Genomic DNA, 21,493 nt, shown 5'->3' on the forward strand with positions numbered 1-21,493 from the left:
ACCAGACCGTGAGTTCATCAGGCCCTGATTATATCTTATGGTGGCGGTGAAATTACACTGCTTACTGAAACAAGCAATCCTCTCGCTGCCTATCTAAAATGAAAAATTATTGCCTTGTTGTGTGTCTAAACATGCTTTTCAAGAGTGCAATCTTTTACACTGAAATCATGTGATGCTAGTTAATGCATATATTAGCATTTTTCTTCTTCGTGTGGAGGCGTGAATGCTGTTTAGGGTTAATAGTACACGAAGCTGAGCATATGAGGTGCGAGAAATTTTCTATTCTTCATTTTGGATCTTGAGGAGAATATGTTGTACTATAATTTGTGCAATATGTCTTTTTGTGATTTTTAATTATTGCTCGCGGAAATTCAACTATTTCATGTTATCATACATAAAAATTATTGTAAATATATTTGCATATATTTTACTTGTGCGTAATATTTGTATATTGTAGACTACAATTTTGGCTAACTTTTTAGTTCCAAAAAGTAACGACCTGACCATAATTACTCGATTTCTCTCCCCCTCCTTTTTCTTTAACTATTTGTGTGTCAGAAAAAGAGCTTTGGACAATGTATTTGTTTTAGATATCATATTCAATGCCTTCCGTATTTTAGAATTGTTAATATTTAAAATATTTTCTTTCTCCTAAACGCATTAGTATATGAGAGGAGTTACTGAACTCGAAATAAGTTCGAGATATGAAGTGAAACTGTAATTACACACGTGCACTGTAATCAAAAATTAAATACACATTTTTTCATTTTTTTTTCAAAATAAATTAAATGCCAAACGTATTTTTTTCTGTTGGGCTTAAAAGCCTTTATTCAGTATCTTGGAGCGCTTTTAATTTAATTACAAATGTTAAAGTATTTTTTGAAACTTACCTCCGATATGTTTTTGCCACTCCGCGTCTTGTGTCCCAGCGGCGGATAACTGAAATTGATTCGGGCATGATCGTGCAACATCGGAATCATCCTATGACGTAACACCCGATGGTTGAGATGTTTTTGGCTACTTTGAGCCGAAAAAACGAATAGAAAGATTGTTAAATCACTCAATCAGGAATAGTTGAGATGTATATCTCCAATGCAAAGTAGGGTGTGTCATGGGATGACATATCACGGTCATAGAACGTATAAATAGATATTGAAATATTTTCAGTGCTCACTTTTGTTTGTGTTTACTCCCCATTGGCATCTTGCCATTTTTTGTTGACCAATCAGGGATTGGTCTTTGAAGGTTTGGCAACCATGCTAGGTTGTTGATTGAAGTTGCGGTGCGCTCGAGCCGTTGATGATGCAACGTTTTTGAATTCAAGCTGGGCTTGAGATAAGTTTTATTCAGTGTTAAGTGTTGTTTAAGAATGTTCTAAATTACTCCGGCTAATGGAGGGAAAAATGTCAACATTGCTGAAGAAGTTCGCAGGAGATGAAGTTCATTGCCATTAGGCATAACACTTAACCTTGGCCAATACCTGGATTGATTTACCGGTGCTCCTGTGGTGGTATGGGACTGTCATCAGTTTGAAATCATCGATGTCCTTCAGAGTGACCTTCATGATTGGATTTCCTAGACGTTCCTACCAGAGTTCCAGAAGGTTCCGGTGTGATTCCTGGGCGTGCACAAGTTTGTGTTCCGGTATTTGAAAAGGTTCTTCTAGAACTAAGCAAGCCTATCGGCCGGTGAATGATGGAACTGTTTTCTTTGATTACACTTGGTCAAGAAGTCTTCAGCAATGTAAACATGCGCATTTAGCGCTGGAAGGTGACATTTTTACAATTTTTTCTAAAATGTTTCGCGTTTTTCTAAAAGTGTTTATTTAATAATTTAACTTTGAAATTTCTGTGATTATTGGGGGGTTTTGTACACTCTAAATTATTTTTGGTATTTAACAAATGTTTATTGTTGTATACTGTGATATTTTAATAAATGTTATTTATTTAAAATTACTTTGGGTATGTTTTATTTCTTACTGGCAGACTGCACGGCTTTTTGATGTTGGGGTTCTGTAAACCTTTTATTTAGTTCTATGAACTTAAGGTAAAGACACATTTCCCAACAAGTGGTAGCAGAGTGCGTGGTTTGGTCTGCCCGTGGGAAATAAAATATTTTTTGATAATGGATAAAGATTATAGAAATATAGAAAAGTTGGGATCCCATAATTGGGCCACCTGGTCCAGAGATATTAAGATGGTCCTTATTGAAAGAGACCTATGGGAAGTAACCCAAAAGAAATTAGAGGGGGAAAACATTCCTGCACTTGACCGGAAGAAATGTGGTCAAGCTTTGGCAATAATTTATTTAAACTTAGAAGGCGAAGTAAAAAGGCTGATAGACGATATAGAAGACCCAAGCGAAGCTTGGAATACACTGAAAGGTAATTTTGAACCCCCATCTCTGGCCAGGATGGCGACATTGTGGGAGTCCTACTTTTCATGTAAACTAAATGAAAACGAATCAATTGGGTTATTCGCTGCCAGGTTGGGGGGAATCCATAAACAACTTGTTGATAATGGTTATATAATGGAAGAAAAGATTCGGACTTTTCAATTGATTAGGTATCTGCCCTCCAACTTTGACAGTATTGTCCAGGCTATTTACCGGTGGGACGCAAGTATGTTTACCTTCTCCAAAGTAAAAGATGAGTTATTAGCCGAGGAGGGTAGAATCAAATATTTGACTAAAGAACCTGATACATCAAATTCGGCAATGAATGTTTTTTCTAAACCCAACAGACACGGAGTGGCAAATGAAAGGAGTAAACCTTTTTTTAAAAACAAAATTTGTCATTATTGTAAGAAAAAGGGTCATATTGCCTCGCGGTGTTGGAGCAGGAATAAAGATAGTCAAAATAAAAAAGTAAATAATAAATCTAAATCAGACGCTCAAGCTGCTGGCATGTTTTGTTCAGTGGAAGAATCTGACGAAATCTCGGCTAACTCTACTATTCCAAAATGTGAAAATTCCTGGCTTTTTGATTCAGGAAGTACGGCACATTTTTGCCGGGACAAAAATTTGTTCACAGAATTAAAGCCTGTTCAAAATACCCAAATGGAGGTGGCAGTTGGTAATATTAAAAGTAAAGTAGAAGGAATAGGTAGGGTAATTTTCAAAATAGAGTCAGATAGGAAGCTGATAACAATAACTTTAAATAATGTATTCTATGCTCCAACATTGCGCCGCAATTTACTTTCCGGATCATGTATTGACCGACAAGGTTTTAAAATAAGATGGTATCCGGGTAAAATTTGTGTCTTTAATAAAGAAAATGTTAAATTGTTTACTGCAGTCTTAATTAATAAACTTTATTATGTTAAACCAAGTTTTTATGTAAATTGTGAAAATACCAATTATGTTGATACCCCTACTGTTAAGAATCACTTTGAAAGGGCCAATGCTGTGAATGTAGACATGGAGCTGTGGCATAAACGTTTTGCTCATACAAATATGGACACTATCAATTTAACAAGTAAGTTAGGAGCCACCCAAGGTCTTGAAATTAAAAGGGGGCCCAGATTTGAATGTGAACCTTGTAAATTGGGTAAAAAGAGAAAATGCTCTTTTAGGTCTGTTCCTGAGCGTAGGTCACAAGTTCCTCTTGATCTAATTCACATGGATCTGGCCGGTCCTTTTCAGACTGAATCCTTAGGGGGGAAAAGATACATTTATTGTTTAATTGATGATTTTTCTCGCAAATCTTTCGTATTTTTCTTAAAGAGTAAAGACGAGGCATTCAATGTTTTTTTTAATTTTCAGAAAAGAAATGAGAGGTTTCTTGATAGGAAAATTAAAGCTGTTCGTTCCGACAACGGGAGAGAATTCGTTAATGATAAATTTGAAAGTTATCTCACTAGCCAGGGGATAAAAATTGAGAGGACTAACACTTATACGCCTCAGCAAAATGGCGTTGTAGAGAGGTATAATCTCACGATTATGAATGGTGTTAGAGCAATGTTAAGGGATTCCGGGCTAGGAGAGGAATTTTGGGCAGAAGCAGCTATGTGCTTTAATTACGTAAGAAACAGGACTGTAGTCGGAAATGAAAAGAAAACCCCTTTTGAGCTTTTTTGTGGGAATAAGCCTTTTGAAAGTATTTGGCTGTTTAGCCTACATAGGATTACCAAAGTCTAAATTAAGGAAATTAGATATGAGAGCTAAAAAGGGGATAATGGTGGGATATGCCATTCGGACTCGAGGATACCGGATTTGGGATCCTAACACCAGAACTATAACAGAAACCATGAATGTTAACTTTAATGAGAATGTCAAATGGGGGGAATCGTTAAATAGATCCAAATCAGAAAGAAATTTTAATTTTATCAAACCTATAAGTGAAATTGAGTTGGATCAAAGAATTAAGGAAAGTACTCAGGGAACTCCTTGTAATAAGGTTAAATGGATTAGGGAAGTGAAGAAGAGAAAAACGGGGAAGAAAAAAGATATCTATTATTACACAATTGCGGGGAATAAGAAAGTTCGATTGAGATCCCCAAAGGAAGTATTAAAATATTGTGATGACCACAAAATAGAATATGACCCCAAATTTTTTGACTTTTCTTCCAAAAATCCTGTAAGTGGGGAAGTTTCTAATGGGGATCAACCCCAGGAAGAAATTGTTACTTCTGATGAAAGTGAGGAAGAAGTCCCTGAGGCTAGTTTGGTTGAAGTATTAATTCCCAATTCCTATAAACAATGTTTATCCACCCCCGAGCTGAAGAACTGGAGACTTGCTATGGAAGATGAACTAGAAGTCATCAAACAGAGAGGTGTGTGGGAACTTGTACCTCCACCTAAGAATCAGCCCATTCTGGGGAACCGGTGGGTGTATGATTTGAAGAAAAATGATCGTGATGAGATTGTAAGATATAAGGCAAGGCTTGTTGCAGGCGGAAATCGCCAAATCCCTGGCGAGTCTTATTCTGAGGTCTTCAGCCCGGTGGTGGAATTTTCTTTAGTAAGACTATTTTTCACAATTTTTGTATCTTTATTAAAATGGTGTCATTTTCAAATTGATATAAAGAATGCATATTTATATGCTGACCTGGAAGAAAATATTTTTATGAGGCAGCCAGAAGGTTTTATAAGTAAAATTCATCCTAACTATGTATGTAAACTTAAGAAATCCTTATATGGACTACACCAGTCCGGGAGAAATTGGTTTCATGAAATTGATGGTGTTCTCCGGCGATTCCAATTTAAAAGAATAATAGGATGTAATTGTGTTTACGTGAGGAACAGTGAAATTTTCCTGTTAATATATGTGGATGATATTTTGATTTTTGCCAAGAATAAAAATTTAGTTAAAAATGTAATTGATGAAATTAAAACTGTATATGATATTAAAGAACTGGGGAAAACAAGAAAATTGTTGGGAATTGAATTTATTGAGAATGATGGTAAAATTTTCATTCACCAGATTTCTTATATTTCCAAAATTTTAAACCTTTTTTCTGAGTATAATGTGCCTATATCTACCCTTCCAATTTCAAGAGGTACGGTTTTGTCCAAGGATGATTGTCCTAAGACCGAGTACGAAATCAAAGAGATGGAGAAACTCCCGTACCGGAATTTGCTAGGGTGCTTGGCATACATTGCCGGAAAAACTCGTCCCGACATTTCATATGCAGTTAATATATTTTCACAATTCCAGGCTAATCCTGGTAAGAAACACTGGGATTTTCTTTTAAGATTATTAGGCTATTTGAAATACACCTGTAACTATAAATTTAATTTAAGTGCTATTAACAGTATCAGAATTAGAGGTTTTTCAGATTCTGATTATGCTGCAAATCGTGAGGATAGAGTATCAATGGGGGGTTCAATAGTTTGTATTGATAAAGTTCCAATAAGTTGGAGAACCTTTAAACACAAATGTGTCTCATTATCAACCATGGAAGCCGAATACATCTCATTGGGAGAAACGGCTAAAGAAATAGTTTGGTTGAAAAGAATAATTGATGAGATCAACAACTTAGGAATTGAAGGTTTTCAACTAAAAGAAACTGTAATTTTTTGTGATAACATTGCAACTATTGATTTTTCGAAATCCCCAATTGAAAACTCGAGAACTAAACACATAGATGTCAGATATCATTTTCTGAGAAATTTAATTGAACAAAAATTGTTTTCTATTGAATATGTTAGGACGAATGTAAACATAGCTGACATTTTCACGAAGCCATTATCTAAATATAGTCTAAACTCCTTATGCAGAATTATTTTTAATTGGGGGGTGGAATGTAAAAAATAATTTTTTTCAAATTGTAAGCTCATGTGTATGTTTATATTGTATATAGTATTTAAATTGTTTCATGTATGTAATTAATAAAAGGTCTCCAAGAGGGGGGAACATGTTGGGCTTAAAAGCCTTTATTCAGTATCTTGGAGCGCTTTTAATTTAATTACAAATGTTAAAGTATTTTTTGGAACTTACCTCCGATATGTTTTTGCCACTCCGCGTCTTGTGTCCCAGCGGCGGATAACTGAAATTGATTCGGGCATGATCGTGCAACATCGGAATCATCCTATGACGTAACACCCGATGGTTGAGATGTTTTTGGCTACTTTGAGCCGAAAAAAACGAATAGAAAGATTGTTAAATCACTCAATCAGGAATAGTTGAGATGTATATCTCCAATGCAAAGTAGGGTGTGTCATGGGATGACGTATCACGGTCATAGAACGTATAAATAGATTGATTGAAATATTTTCAGTGCTCACTTTTGTTTGTGTTTACTCCCCATTGGCATCTTGCCATTTTTTGTTGACCAATCAGGGATTGGTCTTTGAAGGTTTGGCAACCATGCTAGGTTGTTGATTGAAGTTGCGGCACGCTCGAGCCGTTGATGATGCAACGTTTTTGAATTCAAGCTGGGCTTGAGATAAGTTTTATTCAGTGTTAAGTGTTGTTTAAGAATGTTCTAAATTACTCCGGCTAATGGAGGGAAAAATGTCAACATTGCTGAAGAAGTTCGCAGGAGATGAAGTTCATTGCCATTAGGCATAACACTTAACCTTGGCCAATACCTGGATTGATTTACCGGTGCTCCTGTGGTGGTATGGGACTGTCATCAGTTTGAAATCATCGATGTCCTTCAGAGTGACCTTCATGATTGGATTTCCTAGACGTTCCTACCAGAGTTCCAGAAGGTTCCGGTGTGATTCCTGGGCGTGCACAAGTTTGTGTTCCGGTATTTGAAAAGGTTCTTCTAGAACTAAGCAAGCCTATCGGCCGGTGAATGATGGAACTGTTTTCTTTGATTACACTTGGTCAAGAAGTCTTCAGCAATGTAAACATGCGCATTTAGCGCTGGAAGGTGACATTTTTACAATTTTTTCTAAAATGTTTCGCGTTTTTCTAAAAGTGTTTATTTAATAATTTAACTTTGAAATTTCTGTGATTATTGGGGGGTTTTGTACACTCTAAATTATTTTTGGTATTTAACAAATGTTTATTGTTGTATACTGTGATATTTTAATAAATGTTATTTATTTAAAATTACTTTGGGTATGTTTTATTTCTTACTGGCAGACTGCACGGCTTTTTGATGTTGGGGTTCTGTAAACCTTTTATTTAGTTCTATGAACTTAAGGTAAAGACACATTTCCCAACATTTTCTGCATCATATTGGTCTACAAAATGTCAATCCAGCTGTTAACTATATTTTCGCCGAACGCCACTGCATAAAGGTGCTCAAAAGATATTTGCACAACGGCGCTGATCAGGCTTGGCACGGGCCTGAGTAGAGCTCTTTGATCTTGGTTATGCGCAAATGATTAAGACAAAAGGTTAAGCAGTGACAATTCTTGAAATATGTATATGGATCTTCAAACGAGAACTCACATTTTTTCCCATTATAAGATGCAGTAATTTACACAGATTCTTTAAACAAAATAACTTCTACATTCAAACGGTGTACTTATATTAAAGCAGCATTGAAAAATATATCACCTAAATAATTTCAAAAACTTAGCAAAGAACTCGAATAAAGAAAAAAAAAGTGTTTTCCTTTTAGAACGGATGTCGTCGAGTCACATAGATACAAGACCAACACACAAAACAACAAAGAATGAATGGTCATTAGTAGGGATCCAGTAGTTTATTGCCTGCCGAGGCAGAAGGGAAAAGCGGAGAAGCCTAGGAGGATTCAAAGACCCTGGGGGAGAAGAGAAAGTGGTCCCTCAAAGTGGGGTGTGGGGGGGGGAATGGGTGTGGTCTGGTGGAATGCGTGTTTTTCGCAGTTTTTCACGATTTTTCTAAAATAAGGCTTTACTCCGTGAAGAATATCAATAGAACTAATTGTCTCAGAAACAAACTCAAAATATGTTTTTAAAGAGAAATGGTCAATCTCTTGCGTTCCTTTTTCCATTTTTCCATATCATTTTTCAAACGTGTGAAAATAGTCGTTTAAAGTTTAAAAATGTTATTGTAAAAATTTCAAAATAATTACAGAAAAAATAAAAAAGCGCGTATCTAGTTCTGTGTCATAGCCATCGTTTAAAACAAACCGCATGAAAATATTCCAGTAATTTCTCGTGTTATGCTTTGAATAGGTAGCAGATTTTCCCGTAGAGAAAGCATTAGCATCGAAAACCAAGATGGACGGTATAGAAGAACCTTAAGTTTTAGATATACTAACAAAAGCAAAATTATCGAAAAATTATTGGAACCACATTTTCTAAAAAGTACATACAGTATCTAAATCAGTATCACTGGAACTGCTGGATGATGAAGATAGCTTATTACGGAGGCTTAAATTCAGGTTAATATCACCAAATTTTTTCCCCATCAAGAAGGCCTAAAACAAATTACATAAAAATAAGTAAAATTATGAAACAAAATCCAAAAATAAGTTCAAAAACCATAAACATATTAAACATTAAAAATCAAATTATAGATTCATAACTGATATTTACATTTCATTCAAGATGAGTTTGAATGAAATTTTAATGCTATTTAATTAATAATGGAATAATGGCAAGAAATTTTTCAATTCTCTGTCAATAAAATATGTTAGTTCTAATTCTAATTTCAGGCACTTGAAGAGCATGACTTGCGAACAACAGACACCAATGGATATACATCATTTTGGAAAAAAAAAAAAGAAAATTTATATGAAAAAAACTTTTTAAAGTTATTCCTTCTCTTTTATTTTGAACCTTATCTCAAGTCTTTTTCCCTTTTGATACAAAATTTGCTAATGTAAGTGGTGCTAACACAGGGTACTGAAAACCGTATCTATGACAAAAAAAACTCAGCTTATTCTTTTACTATGGGTTTTTGTCAATGGCAAAGAGTTTTCACTTTGCCATTGACAAAAACCCAACATTGAAACATTAAAGTGAATAATGATAAATGAGATATCAGGGGTTACAACGGATATGCTAAGTGCCAGGGGTGCAGTAAAGGGTTTCGGGTCAATCCCCAAGCACTATTTTGCTTCATTTTCTAAACAATAACCATAAAATAAGATTTGCATGGAATAGGACTATTTGGCATGGCCGTTCCAGCACTGCGGCTTCGTTGCGAAACCCATTTTGCGCAAACTGTTTGAAAATCTAGTTTTGGTTTAAGAATTTCATTTTGTACATATGTAGAGTAAAAGGAGGTACAAGTTAACTTTTTTTTTCATTTCTTTATTTTTTAAAAAATATTATAAATTTTGAAAATTAAAATTGTTCTCAGGATTGACTGGACTTTTCTTTGAGTGATGGAATTTTTTGAGATTAAAAAAAGAATATTTCTTTACTTGATGTTTTTTTTTTTTCAAAATATTCTCAATTCTTCACATGTGCCATTGCACGGCACATATGTGAATAAGTCCGGGCAAATATGAATAAGGTTAAAAAAGCAGGACAATCATCATATTTCCAAGAAAAACTTATGAATAACATGAAACTTTTACTCAGATACCAATTATAATGTAGGATTTGTAACTTATACTAGGTCAGTAACCTACACTATAAAAAAATTCCAAAAAGTTACTTGTAATTTTCGTGGTACGTTTTGGGATTTCACAGGTTTTCACCAATTTCCTGTGAAAATTAAGTATTTTTGTCAAAAAAATTTCTGAATTACTGAAAGCAGGAGGAATGCAGACTTCTAACTGTTGAGAAAACTATTTTTAGCTACCAGTTTAAAGATTAACTGAACGTATTTATTAAGTGCATCAGCTTAAGAATAATTCTGACCATTCCAGATTGACTAAGCTCCAAATCAAAGCTAATAAGTCTTTAAATTCCGCAGCTTTGCAAGAATTGCAAGCAAGATGCTTGGTACTTGAAATTCTGTCTTAGTTCTGGCTCTAGTTGCAATAATACTTTTGGAGCTTTCTTGGTAAGTTAGGAATGCGCCAAGCTAGTACTTAAAACCTACTTAATTTTTCTCTGAAAGTTCCACAGACATGACTGGCTTTAACCGGAGATATTTCTGTATTATTTAGAAAGATTTAAAGATAATTTCTGGAATGTTACTGATTTTTCGTGGAAAACATTGCTGTTTTTTGCAAGATATGTTACTGGCAGAAATTGGGCACATTAGCTGCCCATTATCTTCCCAAGAACGTTTCTGAATCGTTTTTACAGTGTATACTGCGTTAGGCCAGTAGACTGTCAATGAGAAAATATTTTCTCTCAAATACATAACCTTGCTCACTATCAAGTTTTAAAGTTTTGTAACATGTTCCTACCACTGGATAGACAACAAAAAACTTATACGACTGCATAGTACAAAGAATATTTTATTATGTAAGGATTATTCTTATCATATATTACTTTTAAGCTTCATAAAGAAAAAGATGATGCATTAAAAATGATTTTTAACTAGCATGTTTGATTAAAATAATATGTTTTGTCCCTTTTTATTTCCTTTAACTGCTCTATAACACTAAATTTTTGACTAACTATTTAGTAACACAAAAAAAAAATAATTATTTTTACAATAAGTAAATCATGAAAATAAGAAAACAATTTTTCAAAGAAATTAACGATAAATTAATAAATTTGTTGTAGAAAAATCATTACTATAAGTGTTTAGAAATAACTTAAAATATCAATCATTTCCCTAAATTTAACTTGATGTTCATATAATGGTTTTCAATAATTCAGTTTAGCTGTTTAGTGAGTTTTAAAAATGTTTTCACGGGAATGAAGGCAGTGAGGAAATTATATACAACGGCTGCTAGATCAAAGAAGTTTTCACCACAGAAACATAAAATGCAATTAAACCAAAAATGAGTCTCCAAAAGACAAAAATACTAAATTATATGATAAAATACAGTAAAAATACTAAAACTAAAACAGTAAAAATCAAAAATTACATTAATAGCTGCTGATTTGAGTGTCTCAATATGTCAGAACTTTAAGTTTGCTCCATAATGTAGCATAACAAGTAAAAAAATATCAATAGAATGTTGGGTTTTATCAAAAGAACTGTTTCACACCACTTTTAGGAACTTCTTCAATCTTAATACAGAAGATTGGTAACATCTAATCTTGAGTAAGTTGTTCAGTTTCAGTCCATATTGTAAGAAAATTATTAACTTACTGGAAAGAGTTCAAAGAACTGTGACTAGGTTTCTGATTTAGATGAAGAGTTCAGGCTCAAAAAGCTTTGTATGCATAATTTCAACTAAAGGACAGTATGAATGGACATAATATAGTAATTTAAATTTGCTAAAATGGAAGATGCTGATGGGCTAAAATTCTTCTCTTATGACAGGACCAGGTCTTATTGTTTTAAGCTTTTAAGATCCAAAGCAGATTAAACAATAAGGAAATACTTCAAGTATTCAATAGGATTGCAAGCATTAGGAATAATTTACCAGAAATAGCTGTTTTTAATAATTTACCAGAAATAGCCAGAAATAGCCCACAGCCTGTTGCTTGTTATTACATTCACATTATACAGCCATTTTTATATGGGGAATCAAATCTTCCAAAAAGGGTTTCAGTTACTTTTAATCAAACAGTGGAATGTGCATATTTCAACATTTTTTAAGGAATGACTTACCTTTTCAGCTTCTTCTGGCAAGGAGAAAGTAATAATTATCTTATCAAATAGTGTATCATCAATACTTTCAACAACACCAAACTCCTGAAAAATGTCAAATTACAAATTCCATAAGTCGCAACTGGGGGGAGGGGGGGGGGACATAATTTTTATATGTAACTCTATAATTTATTTGGGAATTACACAATAGGAAAGTTAATAATTACAAAAAATAATAAGAAAAAATATTATTCATTGTTTTTAAATAAACTGCAATCCAGATATTGGTTACAGTCATCATACTTGCATTCTTTAAAAAGAAAAAAAGAACTATGAGAGTCTGGTTGGATAGCCAGTTTTACGAAAAGTTCACCATAGCAATGTTTTCATTTATTGAATCCTCTAAAAATTTCATCATAAACATTTTTGGAAAATTGAAGTGCAGGACTTAATATTTAAAACACCTCAAGCATTTCATTTCTCAATGGCTTTTTATTTTCACTGAAGCTTAATTGTATTAGAAATATGAGATCAATTATCAGAAAAAAAAGGAATAATTAAAAATTGGTTTTGTTGGACAAGTTGCAACATAAAATTGAAAACAACTTGCTTGTTTTGTTCTAAAATTCATAAGTTTCTTCAATTGTTTGTCAATGTCCAGTGGTGGTGATTCAGGGAGTTGGGGCAAGGGGGAAACCCCCCCCCCCCCCACATGTTATAGTTCAATTATTTATTTTGTTTTCCAACTTAAGAACAAAAACTAGAAATTATAAAAAAGCAGAAGTGTCAAAACTTTCAGATCACAATAGGGAAGTTGCAACCTATTAAATGTTCATATTTTGGCTATTGGATATTGTTAATTGACCCTCAAAACTAAAAAATTCACCATCGCCGAATTTTAAAACACCGTGGTTGATTTTTAATGAATTTTTAAAAATCCACGCGCAAAAGTGCGCGCTTCTGAAACGTCACTAGCCTACGTCACAGGGCGCGAACGGGCAGCCTTCCGCCGAAGATCCCTTGTTTTCGCTAGGAATATTTTGAGCGCGCTGATATTTATATTTTTTAGAAATTCAATAATCCTTTTGAACACACTATGGAGACCGGATTCGTTAAAGCACAATCTAAATAATCTTCCTCAAGTAACATCAATGAGGATATTCGAATATTTCCGAGAGGATGAGAGGTTTAATGTTCCAGAAACGCGAGGAGTTAAATGCGAGGAGATAGCCTTTTACGTTTCGTCTTCGAAGTCGAATGCGTGACCTTCGGCTTCTGCCCTACCGGAAGGCGCATAACGTCACTTCCTATGCCATCTGACGTCACAGGCGCTTGAACTTTAAAAATTAATTTAAAAAAAACTACTTATCGTATCGCAAAAATTTTTTCACCTATGATGTTCATACATGTTACTCTATCATATAAAAATAAAATTGAAAAATCGAAAACTTCCCTATTATTTGTTTTACTCTGTATGTCTGTTTAAGAAATATTATTTAGTACAAGTAAAAACTTTTAGTTTATATATTCATTGTTTAGATATTAGTAAATCAATTGTTTACCTAAAACAAGCCATACTTGCTTAATGAAATTATTACCAAGTGTTTGACTTCTCAAAAACTTTGGGGTAAATAATGTAAGTCTAATTCATGTCCAAGTGTTTCTTTGGGGAAAGTTATTGCATACATAATTCATCAAAATCTTAAGATAAATGTGAGTAAAGCTGTTACATTTGCATCAATTACCACTCATATGCTTTATAAGCAGCCTTACCAAAATTTTGTACTTTTTTTTTTCACTTTTTATTTTTTTCATTTTTTGCTGTCGCTAAAAATCCTATGGCTTTTATTTATTTATTTATTTTTTTGCACCATCCATCCCCATTTTTCAGTCCCAATCGCCATCTCTGTCCATGTCTTAACCTCAACTACCCACTTGTGGGGTTTGTTGTGACAATCACTGAGCTTTCTTCCCCCCCCCCCCCCCCCCCCCCCGATTTAAATTTTTGCCAACAAATGATCTAAAGTCAAATAAAGCGTCCCACTATGTCCAAAAATATTTTTGATATACAGAGATTTTTTGATACAGAGACAGGTTTTCTATGTAATGAAAATGGAAACTTACTAAAAGCTCGATATACGGAAAATTTTGATCTGTAGAAGTTAGACATATCATTGCCTCAGAGCAACAATAGGATATCTTAGTGTTATTCCTGGGATTAGATGTCTTAGTGTTGATCTGAGGCGACGATATGGAGGTTCGACTGTACATCAAATAAGAAAAATGAGCAAAAGTATAAAATCTAGGACTGAAACATAAAAACACCAAACGATTAATTGTGAAGAATGACATATTTTTAAGAGAAATGGAAGTACAGTGGTGGTCAAAATTATAAGGACAAAAGTAAAAACCATCACATCTACGCTGCATTTGGTCGGAAAGTTACGTATAATTTATGACTAGTAACTATTAGTAAATGAAACTTTTTTCATAACTGTTATTGAAAATAAAAAGGAATTTTTATTCGTAGAAGGAAGTTTGAGTTTAGACATCCGTGTGATATGGACAAAATTATAAGGACAATTAGATTTGTGTTTTCTAAAAAGCAAAATTTACATGCTTTTTCTTCTGCAAACTGCGCGACATAACAATATAAATGATCAGTAAGTGATTGGGGAAGTGATTCTATTTTTACAGTCATCACGCTAAGTACAAAAGACTATACTTAATACTGTTACAAATTCTGTAAATAGTAATTATTGTAGTAACGTAACCTGTAAATAGTTTCCCGTAATGAATATACAACCCCTTAACATATGGCTAAAGTATACAACCCCCTATTCTTTTTTTCTTATTTCATTCACTGATTTCATCAATGAAAGTGTAGTTGTAGAACGTTGTAGCATTTTCTGGAATATTTGAGAGATTTCTTTTCGGTGTATATAAGCCGTTAGCGATGGATAAACAGTTGAGTTTCGATTGAGGATTTGTACTGAGAGTGTTTATTAGCTCTGTTTATAGCGAAGCATTTCGCTATGTTGTTTTTGTATTTGGAAGTAAATACGTGTGTAACCGTTGAGTTTACGGTGTTGAGTGATATTTGCTTAATTGCTGATGATTATTTTAGCAGTTAACGATTTCTCCTGTACATAGTGTAAATAAAGCTCCTGTGTTTTTATCAAGAACTGTGTCTTCATTTCAAGAAAGTGGAAGTCGCACCGAATCCGTTACAATTTGGCGCCCAACGTGGGGGAACTTCAGGACTTTCTTGCAGTAAGTGTGACTTTGGACATTTTTTCATAAAGACTTTTTAAATTTGGACTTTATTTTTATGGTGATTACTCGCGCAATGGATGAACAATTAAAACAACTGCTTGATGCAATCAACTCTGTGAAGAGTGATATGGCGGCTAATCAAGAACAATGGAAAAGTGATTTAATGGTGCTGAAAAAGGATTTAGCTTCTAACCAAGAGGAAATTAAAAACGACCTTACTTCGGTAAAGACTGTGATGGAAAATAAATTTAATGAGATAGAGCATCGAGTTGATGCTTTTGATGAAAAATTTGAAACAGTAGAAAACCGTATCGCAACAGTTGAGAATCATGTGGATGAGAAAATTAAAGACATGGAAAGGAGATTGGCGACCGCGGAAAGCAGCTCTGTACAGTTTTGCGCTCCCACATCTGTTGCTCGACCGTCCATTAAACTGGCCACATTTGATGGGAAAAGTTCGTGGCAGGTGTACAAGACCCAATTCATGATAGTGGCGGAAGCGAACGGATGGGACTCTGCTACCAAGGCCTGCCATCTTGCAGCATCCCTGAGAGGTGACGCAGCGGACATTCTCCAGACCCTTCCGGACAGCCAGCGCCTGGATTTCGCCGCCCTCACAGCTGCGTTGGAGCTTCGCCTCGGTGAGAAGTGCCAGAAAGATTTCAGCCGACTCCAGTTGAAGTCCCGTTTCCAGAAAACCGGGGAAACCCTGCAAGAGCTTGCGGCGGACATCGAGAGACTGTCTCATCTTGCTTTTTGCGACTGCCCTGCGGATGTTCAAGACAACCTGGCACTCAACTACTACATCGACGGGGTTCGAGATCCGGAAATCTAGAAAGCTCTACGGATGGCGGATGTCAAAGACCTGAATTCTGCTGTTGTGTATGCGATGAGATACGAGGCCGCCCAAGAGGCAACCCGTGTGGATCGCCATCTAATCCGGACTCAGGATGCTGATGAGTCTGATTCCAGGTCGTCCCACCTCGCTGAACTTGAGAGACAACTCGGTGACTTGGCAAGACATCTGAGCAGCATAACAGCCCAAAAGAAACAAGAGCAGAAGTGCTGGAAATGCAGTAGTGAAGGACACCTGCGAAGGAGTTGTCTGGCTCGCCAAGCTATGCGAGGGAAAGAGATCACCTCCACCAGAGCTCTGCAGATTTCCTCTACTAGTAGTGACAGTGATGGACTTTTCATTTACGCACATGTAAATGGGAATCCTTGCAAACTGATTGTCGACACTGGAGCCAATGTGACAATCGTTAGGACAGATGTGGCTCGTAAATTTGGATTGAAACTGTTGTGGACATCGCCACACGTAAGTCTCCAGACTGTGACAGGTGACAAAATTGAGATTGAGGGTAAAGTGGACTTGGAAATAGTGTTTGGGAATGCCACCTACCATCATACGGCATTCGTTGCTGATATCACGGACCCCTTCATTCTCGGATTGGACTTTTTAAAGAAGTATGACTTCAACCTCAACTTCAAGACTAATGAGCTGCACTCGATGAGAGAAGACATAGCCGTTTTCCCCGCAGAAAGTGATGTAAAATCCGCTCATCAAATAATAGCCCAATCAGATTTATCGATTCCCTCAAGGTCAGAATCATTAATACCTGGCTCCCTTGAAGAAAGCAATAGTTTTCGATTTGGACTCATTGAATACCCTAACCTAAGCAATAACCTAAAAGGAGTGCTGGTAGCATCTACACTTGTGGACCTTTCTAAGGATGTAATTCCTGTAAGAGTCGCCAATGTGAGTGAAAGGCCAAGGAATATTCGGAAAGGTGAAGTGTTAGCAACTTGTACTCCAGTAAACTGCATCATTAGAAGAATCAATTCCCTCGAAACTGTGTCTTCTGAGTCCTTGACATCGAAGTTAATTGGGAGTGCGCCATTATCGAAAGATCAAAGAACTGCTGCGGAATAATTGGTGGACGACTTCAAGCATCTGTTTTCATCTACATCGGAGGATGTTGGCCGTACGAATTTAACGCAGCATAGGATCTACACTGGAGAACACCCCCCTATTAAACAGCATCCAAGACGATTACCGTTCGCCAAGAAGGAAGAGGTTGAGACCCTCCTGAAAGAGATGCAGGAGAATGATGTCATCGAACCCTCGTCCAGTCCTTGGGCCTTTCCCATCGTCTTGGTCCGAAAGAAAGATGGCTCCACCAGATTTTGTGTCGATTACAGACGGCTGAATGAAATCACCAAGAAAGACAGTTACCCTCTTCCACGGATAGACGACACCTTGGACACTCTTTCCGGACACAAGTGGTTTTCGACCCTGGACTTAAAGAGCGGCTACTGGCATGTTGAGATACACCCTGATGACCGAGAAAAGACAGCGTTTACAACTGGACAAGGCTTATGGCAGTTTAAAGTGATGCCCTTCGGCCTCTGCAATGCACCAGCTACATTCGAGCGTCTTATGGAGACAGTGTTAAGAGGACTTTCCTACGAATCCTGTCTGGTCTACTTAGATGATATCATCATCGTGGGACGCAGTTTCGAAGAACATCTGGCAAATCTTAGGAAGGTGCTGCAAAAGCTTAAGGAAGCCAATCTGAAGTTAAGCCCGTCCAAATGTAATTTGTTCCGCCGGGAAGTGAACTACTTTGGTCACATCATCTCTTCTGAAGGTGTACAAACCGATCCAGAAAAGGTATCTGCTGTCAGTTGGAGTCGTCCCGAAAACATCCATCAGCTGCGAAGTTTCCTGGGGCTCTGCACGTACTACAGGAAGTTTGTAAAGGGTTTTTCCAACATTGCACGACCTTTGCATAAGCTGACGGAGAGCAAGCAAAAGTTTGAATGGTCCAAAGAATGCGAAGATGCATTTTTACGACTGAAGGAGGCTTTAACATCAACGCCTATCCTCGCCTATCCTCAACCTGAAAAATCCTTCATCCTGGACACTGATGCGAGCAACGAGGGCATCGGAGCTGTTTTATCCCAAGAAATTGACGGAAATGAACATGTCATCGCTTACTGGAGCAAATGCTTATCAAAGTCAGAGCGAAATTACTGCGTCACCAGAAAGGAGTTACTGGCCATAGTGAAAGCTGTAGAACACTTCCATCATTACCTCTACGGCCGAAAATTTCTGCTTCAGACAGATCATGCCTCATTAACTTGGCTTTTGAACTTCAAAAATCCGGAAGGCCAGATAGCCAGATGGATACAGCGGCTCCAGGAATATGACATGGAGATCAAGCATCGAAAAGGGTTATCTCATGGTAATGCTGACGCTTTATCAAGGAGACCCTGTCCTGAGAACTGCCACTATTGTTCCCGAATCGAGAAACAGTATGGAACGACTAGCCCTACCGCCTATCAGGTGACAGTGACTCCAACATCATCAGAACCTGATCCATGGAGTGATGACCAAGTTCGAAAAGATCAACTTGAAGACCCCGACATAAAACCAATTTTAGAGTTCATGGAGAGTGACAGTCGACGCCCTAGCTGGCAGGACGTTTCCATCTTCAGTCCTGCAACAAAAAGATACTGGGCTTTATGGAACTCACTCCATTTACGAAACGGCGTGCTACACCGGAAATGGGAATCTGACGACGGCAAAACATCTAGGTGGCAGTTACTACTTCCCCGATCAAGGATTTCAGATGTTCTGAAAGAAATACATAGTAGTGCGACTGGATTACATTTTGGTGTCTTGAAAACCCTCAATAAAGTTCGGGAGTGCTTCTTCTGGAGCAAGGCGAAGGATGACGTGGAGAAGTGGTGCCATTCTTGTGACGCCTGTTCTGCTCGTAAAGGACCGAAGAAGAGAAGCAGAGGGAAGCTACATCTGTACAACGTTGGAGCTCCTTTCGAACGAATTGGGATCGACTGCTGATGGGAACAAATACATTCTTGTTTCCATTGACTATTTCACCAAATGGCCGGAAGCATATCCCATTCCAGATCAAGAAGCTACCACCGTAGCAGAGACCCTAGTTCAACATTGGATCTTGAGATACGGAACACCTTTGCAGATTCATTCCGATCAAGGGAGGAATTTCATCTCTGCTGTGTTTAAGGGCCTATGTCAAATTCTCGGAATTGAGAAAACTAGGACAACACCACTACACCCACAATCGGACGGCATGGTGGAGAGATTTAACAGCACAATCCTGAATAATCTCTCACTTATGGTCTCCAGAAATCAACAGGATTGGGACAAGAAGCTACCTTTGTTCCTGCTGGCCTACCGCAGTGCTGTCCACGAGACTACCGGATATGCCCCATCTCAGATGCTCTTCGGACGAGAGCTTCGGCCACCTTGTGATCTCGTCTTCGGTCGTCCTCCGGATGCGCCTGCATCGCCTGAGGAGTACATCCAAGATCTCCAGGCCCGGTTGGAAGACGTTCATAACTTTGCACGAGAGCGAATCAACATCGCGGCGGAGAAGATGAAGACCCGATACGACACAAGGTCTACTGGACATGAATTCAACGAAGGCGACAAGGTTTGGTTATGGAATCCCATCCGACGGAAAGGTCTGTCACCCAAATTGCAGTCGCATTGGGATGGACCCTACAAAGTCCTTAACCGACTAAATGACGTCGTAGTGAGGATCCAAAAATCACCTAATGCAAAACCTAGGGTTGTACATTATGATCGGTTAGCCCCCTACTATAACCATAGTTCATGAGTATTACGTAAACAACCATGGTTGATAACATAAAAGTTGTAGATAATTTTTGCTTTTGATGTTCAGTAATATTTCTTGTTATTATTGTGTTTTCTGTATATGTTAGTTATTATTTAATGTGTGTAAGTGTGAACTTGTGATAGAAGTTTGGCACCCTTTCTGGGGATTGTACTGCCCGGGACGTGCAGTCCTTGGGAAGGGGGCAATGTTACAAATTCTGTAAATAGTAATTATTGTAGTAACGTAACCTGTAAATAGTTTCCCGTAATGAATATACAACCCCTTAACATATGGCTAAAGTATACAACCCCCTATTCTTTTTTTCTTATTTCATTCACTGATTTTATCAATGAAAGTGTAGTTGTAGATCGTTGTAGCATTTTCTGGAATATTTGAGAGATTTCTTTTCGGTGTATATAAGCCGTTAGCGATGGATAAACAGTTGAGTTTCGATTGAGGATTTGTACTGAGAGTGTGTATTAGCTCTGTTTATAGCGAAGCATTTCGCTGTGTTGTTTTCGTATTTGGAAGTAAATACGTGTGTAACCGTTGAGTTTACGGTGTTGAGTGATATTTGCTTAATTGCTGATGATTATTTTAGCAGTTGTTAACGATTTCTCCTGTACATAGTGTAAATAAAGCTCCTGTGTTTTTATCAAGAACTGTGTCTTCATTTCAAGAAAGTGGAAGTCGCACCGAATTCGTTACAATACTATGACTTAAAAGAATTCGAGAAAAGGAAAGTAAAGTGGTTGCTTGAAAAATTTTATGATGTATGGTATGTCAAATTGCAGCAAATTTAAATAGATAGAGATTGGTCATTTAGAGCTTTCTCAAAAAGTCCAGCAAATAAGGCTGAGAAAGACGAAAAGGTAGAAAATCTTCTGTTTCTCTGTGTGTGAAACTCATGATGATAAGACGAGCATGCTCCAAAAAACAAACATTAAGAGATGGTAGATGGGAATTCAAGTTATGATACAGTTCTCAAACTATGCAACATCTTTTACAAAAAGAGAAAAAGTTTCATTATGCGAAACTAATGTCATGACAGACTCTTAAAAAAGTTCATAAGAGATCAAGGGATGTGCATGTCAAAAATGAGTTGTTACGGGTAAAAAGTGGGATAATGTAATGTTTTTCAGTAAATAAGGATGGACTAGATGACTTTTGCTACTTCTGGTAAGATCTCTGTCGAGGGAAAAAAATAAGTGTACATTTGGAGGCGGCTCAGTAATGGTCTGAGGAAGTTTTGCAATGGACAGAAACTATACGAGTATTTTTTGTGGAGGGCAGAATAAATTCTGAGCGTAATGGTAATGTACTGAACAATATTTTTTTTACAAAAATCACCGTTAATTATGAGTTTAAACTATCTGTCCCAGAAGAATAATGCTTAGTTACATGTTTATCAAACCTTAATGTACTTGCTTGATGCTTATTTCGCAAAAGTACTGTACTGGCCAGAAAAAAGGCTCAATTTAAGTTTAATGGAAACTTAGTGAGGCATTCTGGCCTCCGAAGCATGAAAAAATGGTATTCAATATCGAAACAATCA

The 21,493-nt window shown here is 36.6% G+C and overlaps 1 protein-coding gene across 1 annotated transcript in view; it reads right to left on the minus strand.

Annotated features, from left to right (window-relative positions):
* The window catches only part of LOC129219436 (RNA-binding protein 26-like), a 200,673-nt gene that overhangs the window by 16,477 nt on the left and 162,703 nt on the right, over nucleotides 1-21,493 (minus strand). Inside the window, exons 16-17 of the mRNA XM_054853832.1 lie at nucleotides 12,017-12,100; nucleotides 8,700-8,804 (exon numbers count right to left, since the gene is read on the minus strand). Coding sequence (XP_054709807.1) covers nucleotides 8,700-8,804; nucleotides 12,017-12,100 — 189 coding nt within the window. The remainder of the gene's footprint in view (nucleotides 1-8,699; nucleotides 8,805-12,016; nucleotides 12,101-21,493) is intronic.

This window comes from Uloborus diversus, chromosome 3, assembly GCF_026930045.1.
Source record: "Uloborus diversus isolate 005 chromosome 3, Udiv.v.3.1, whole genome shotgun sequence".
NCBI classification, from domain to species: Eukaryota; Metazoa; Arthropoda; class Arachnida; order Araneae; family Uloboridae; genus Uloborus; species Uloborus diversus.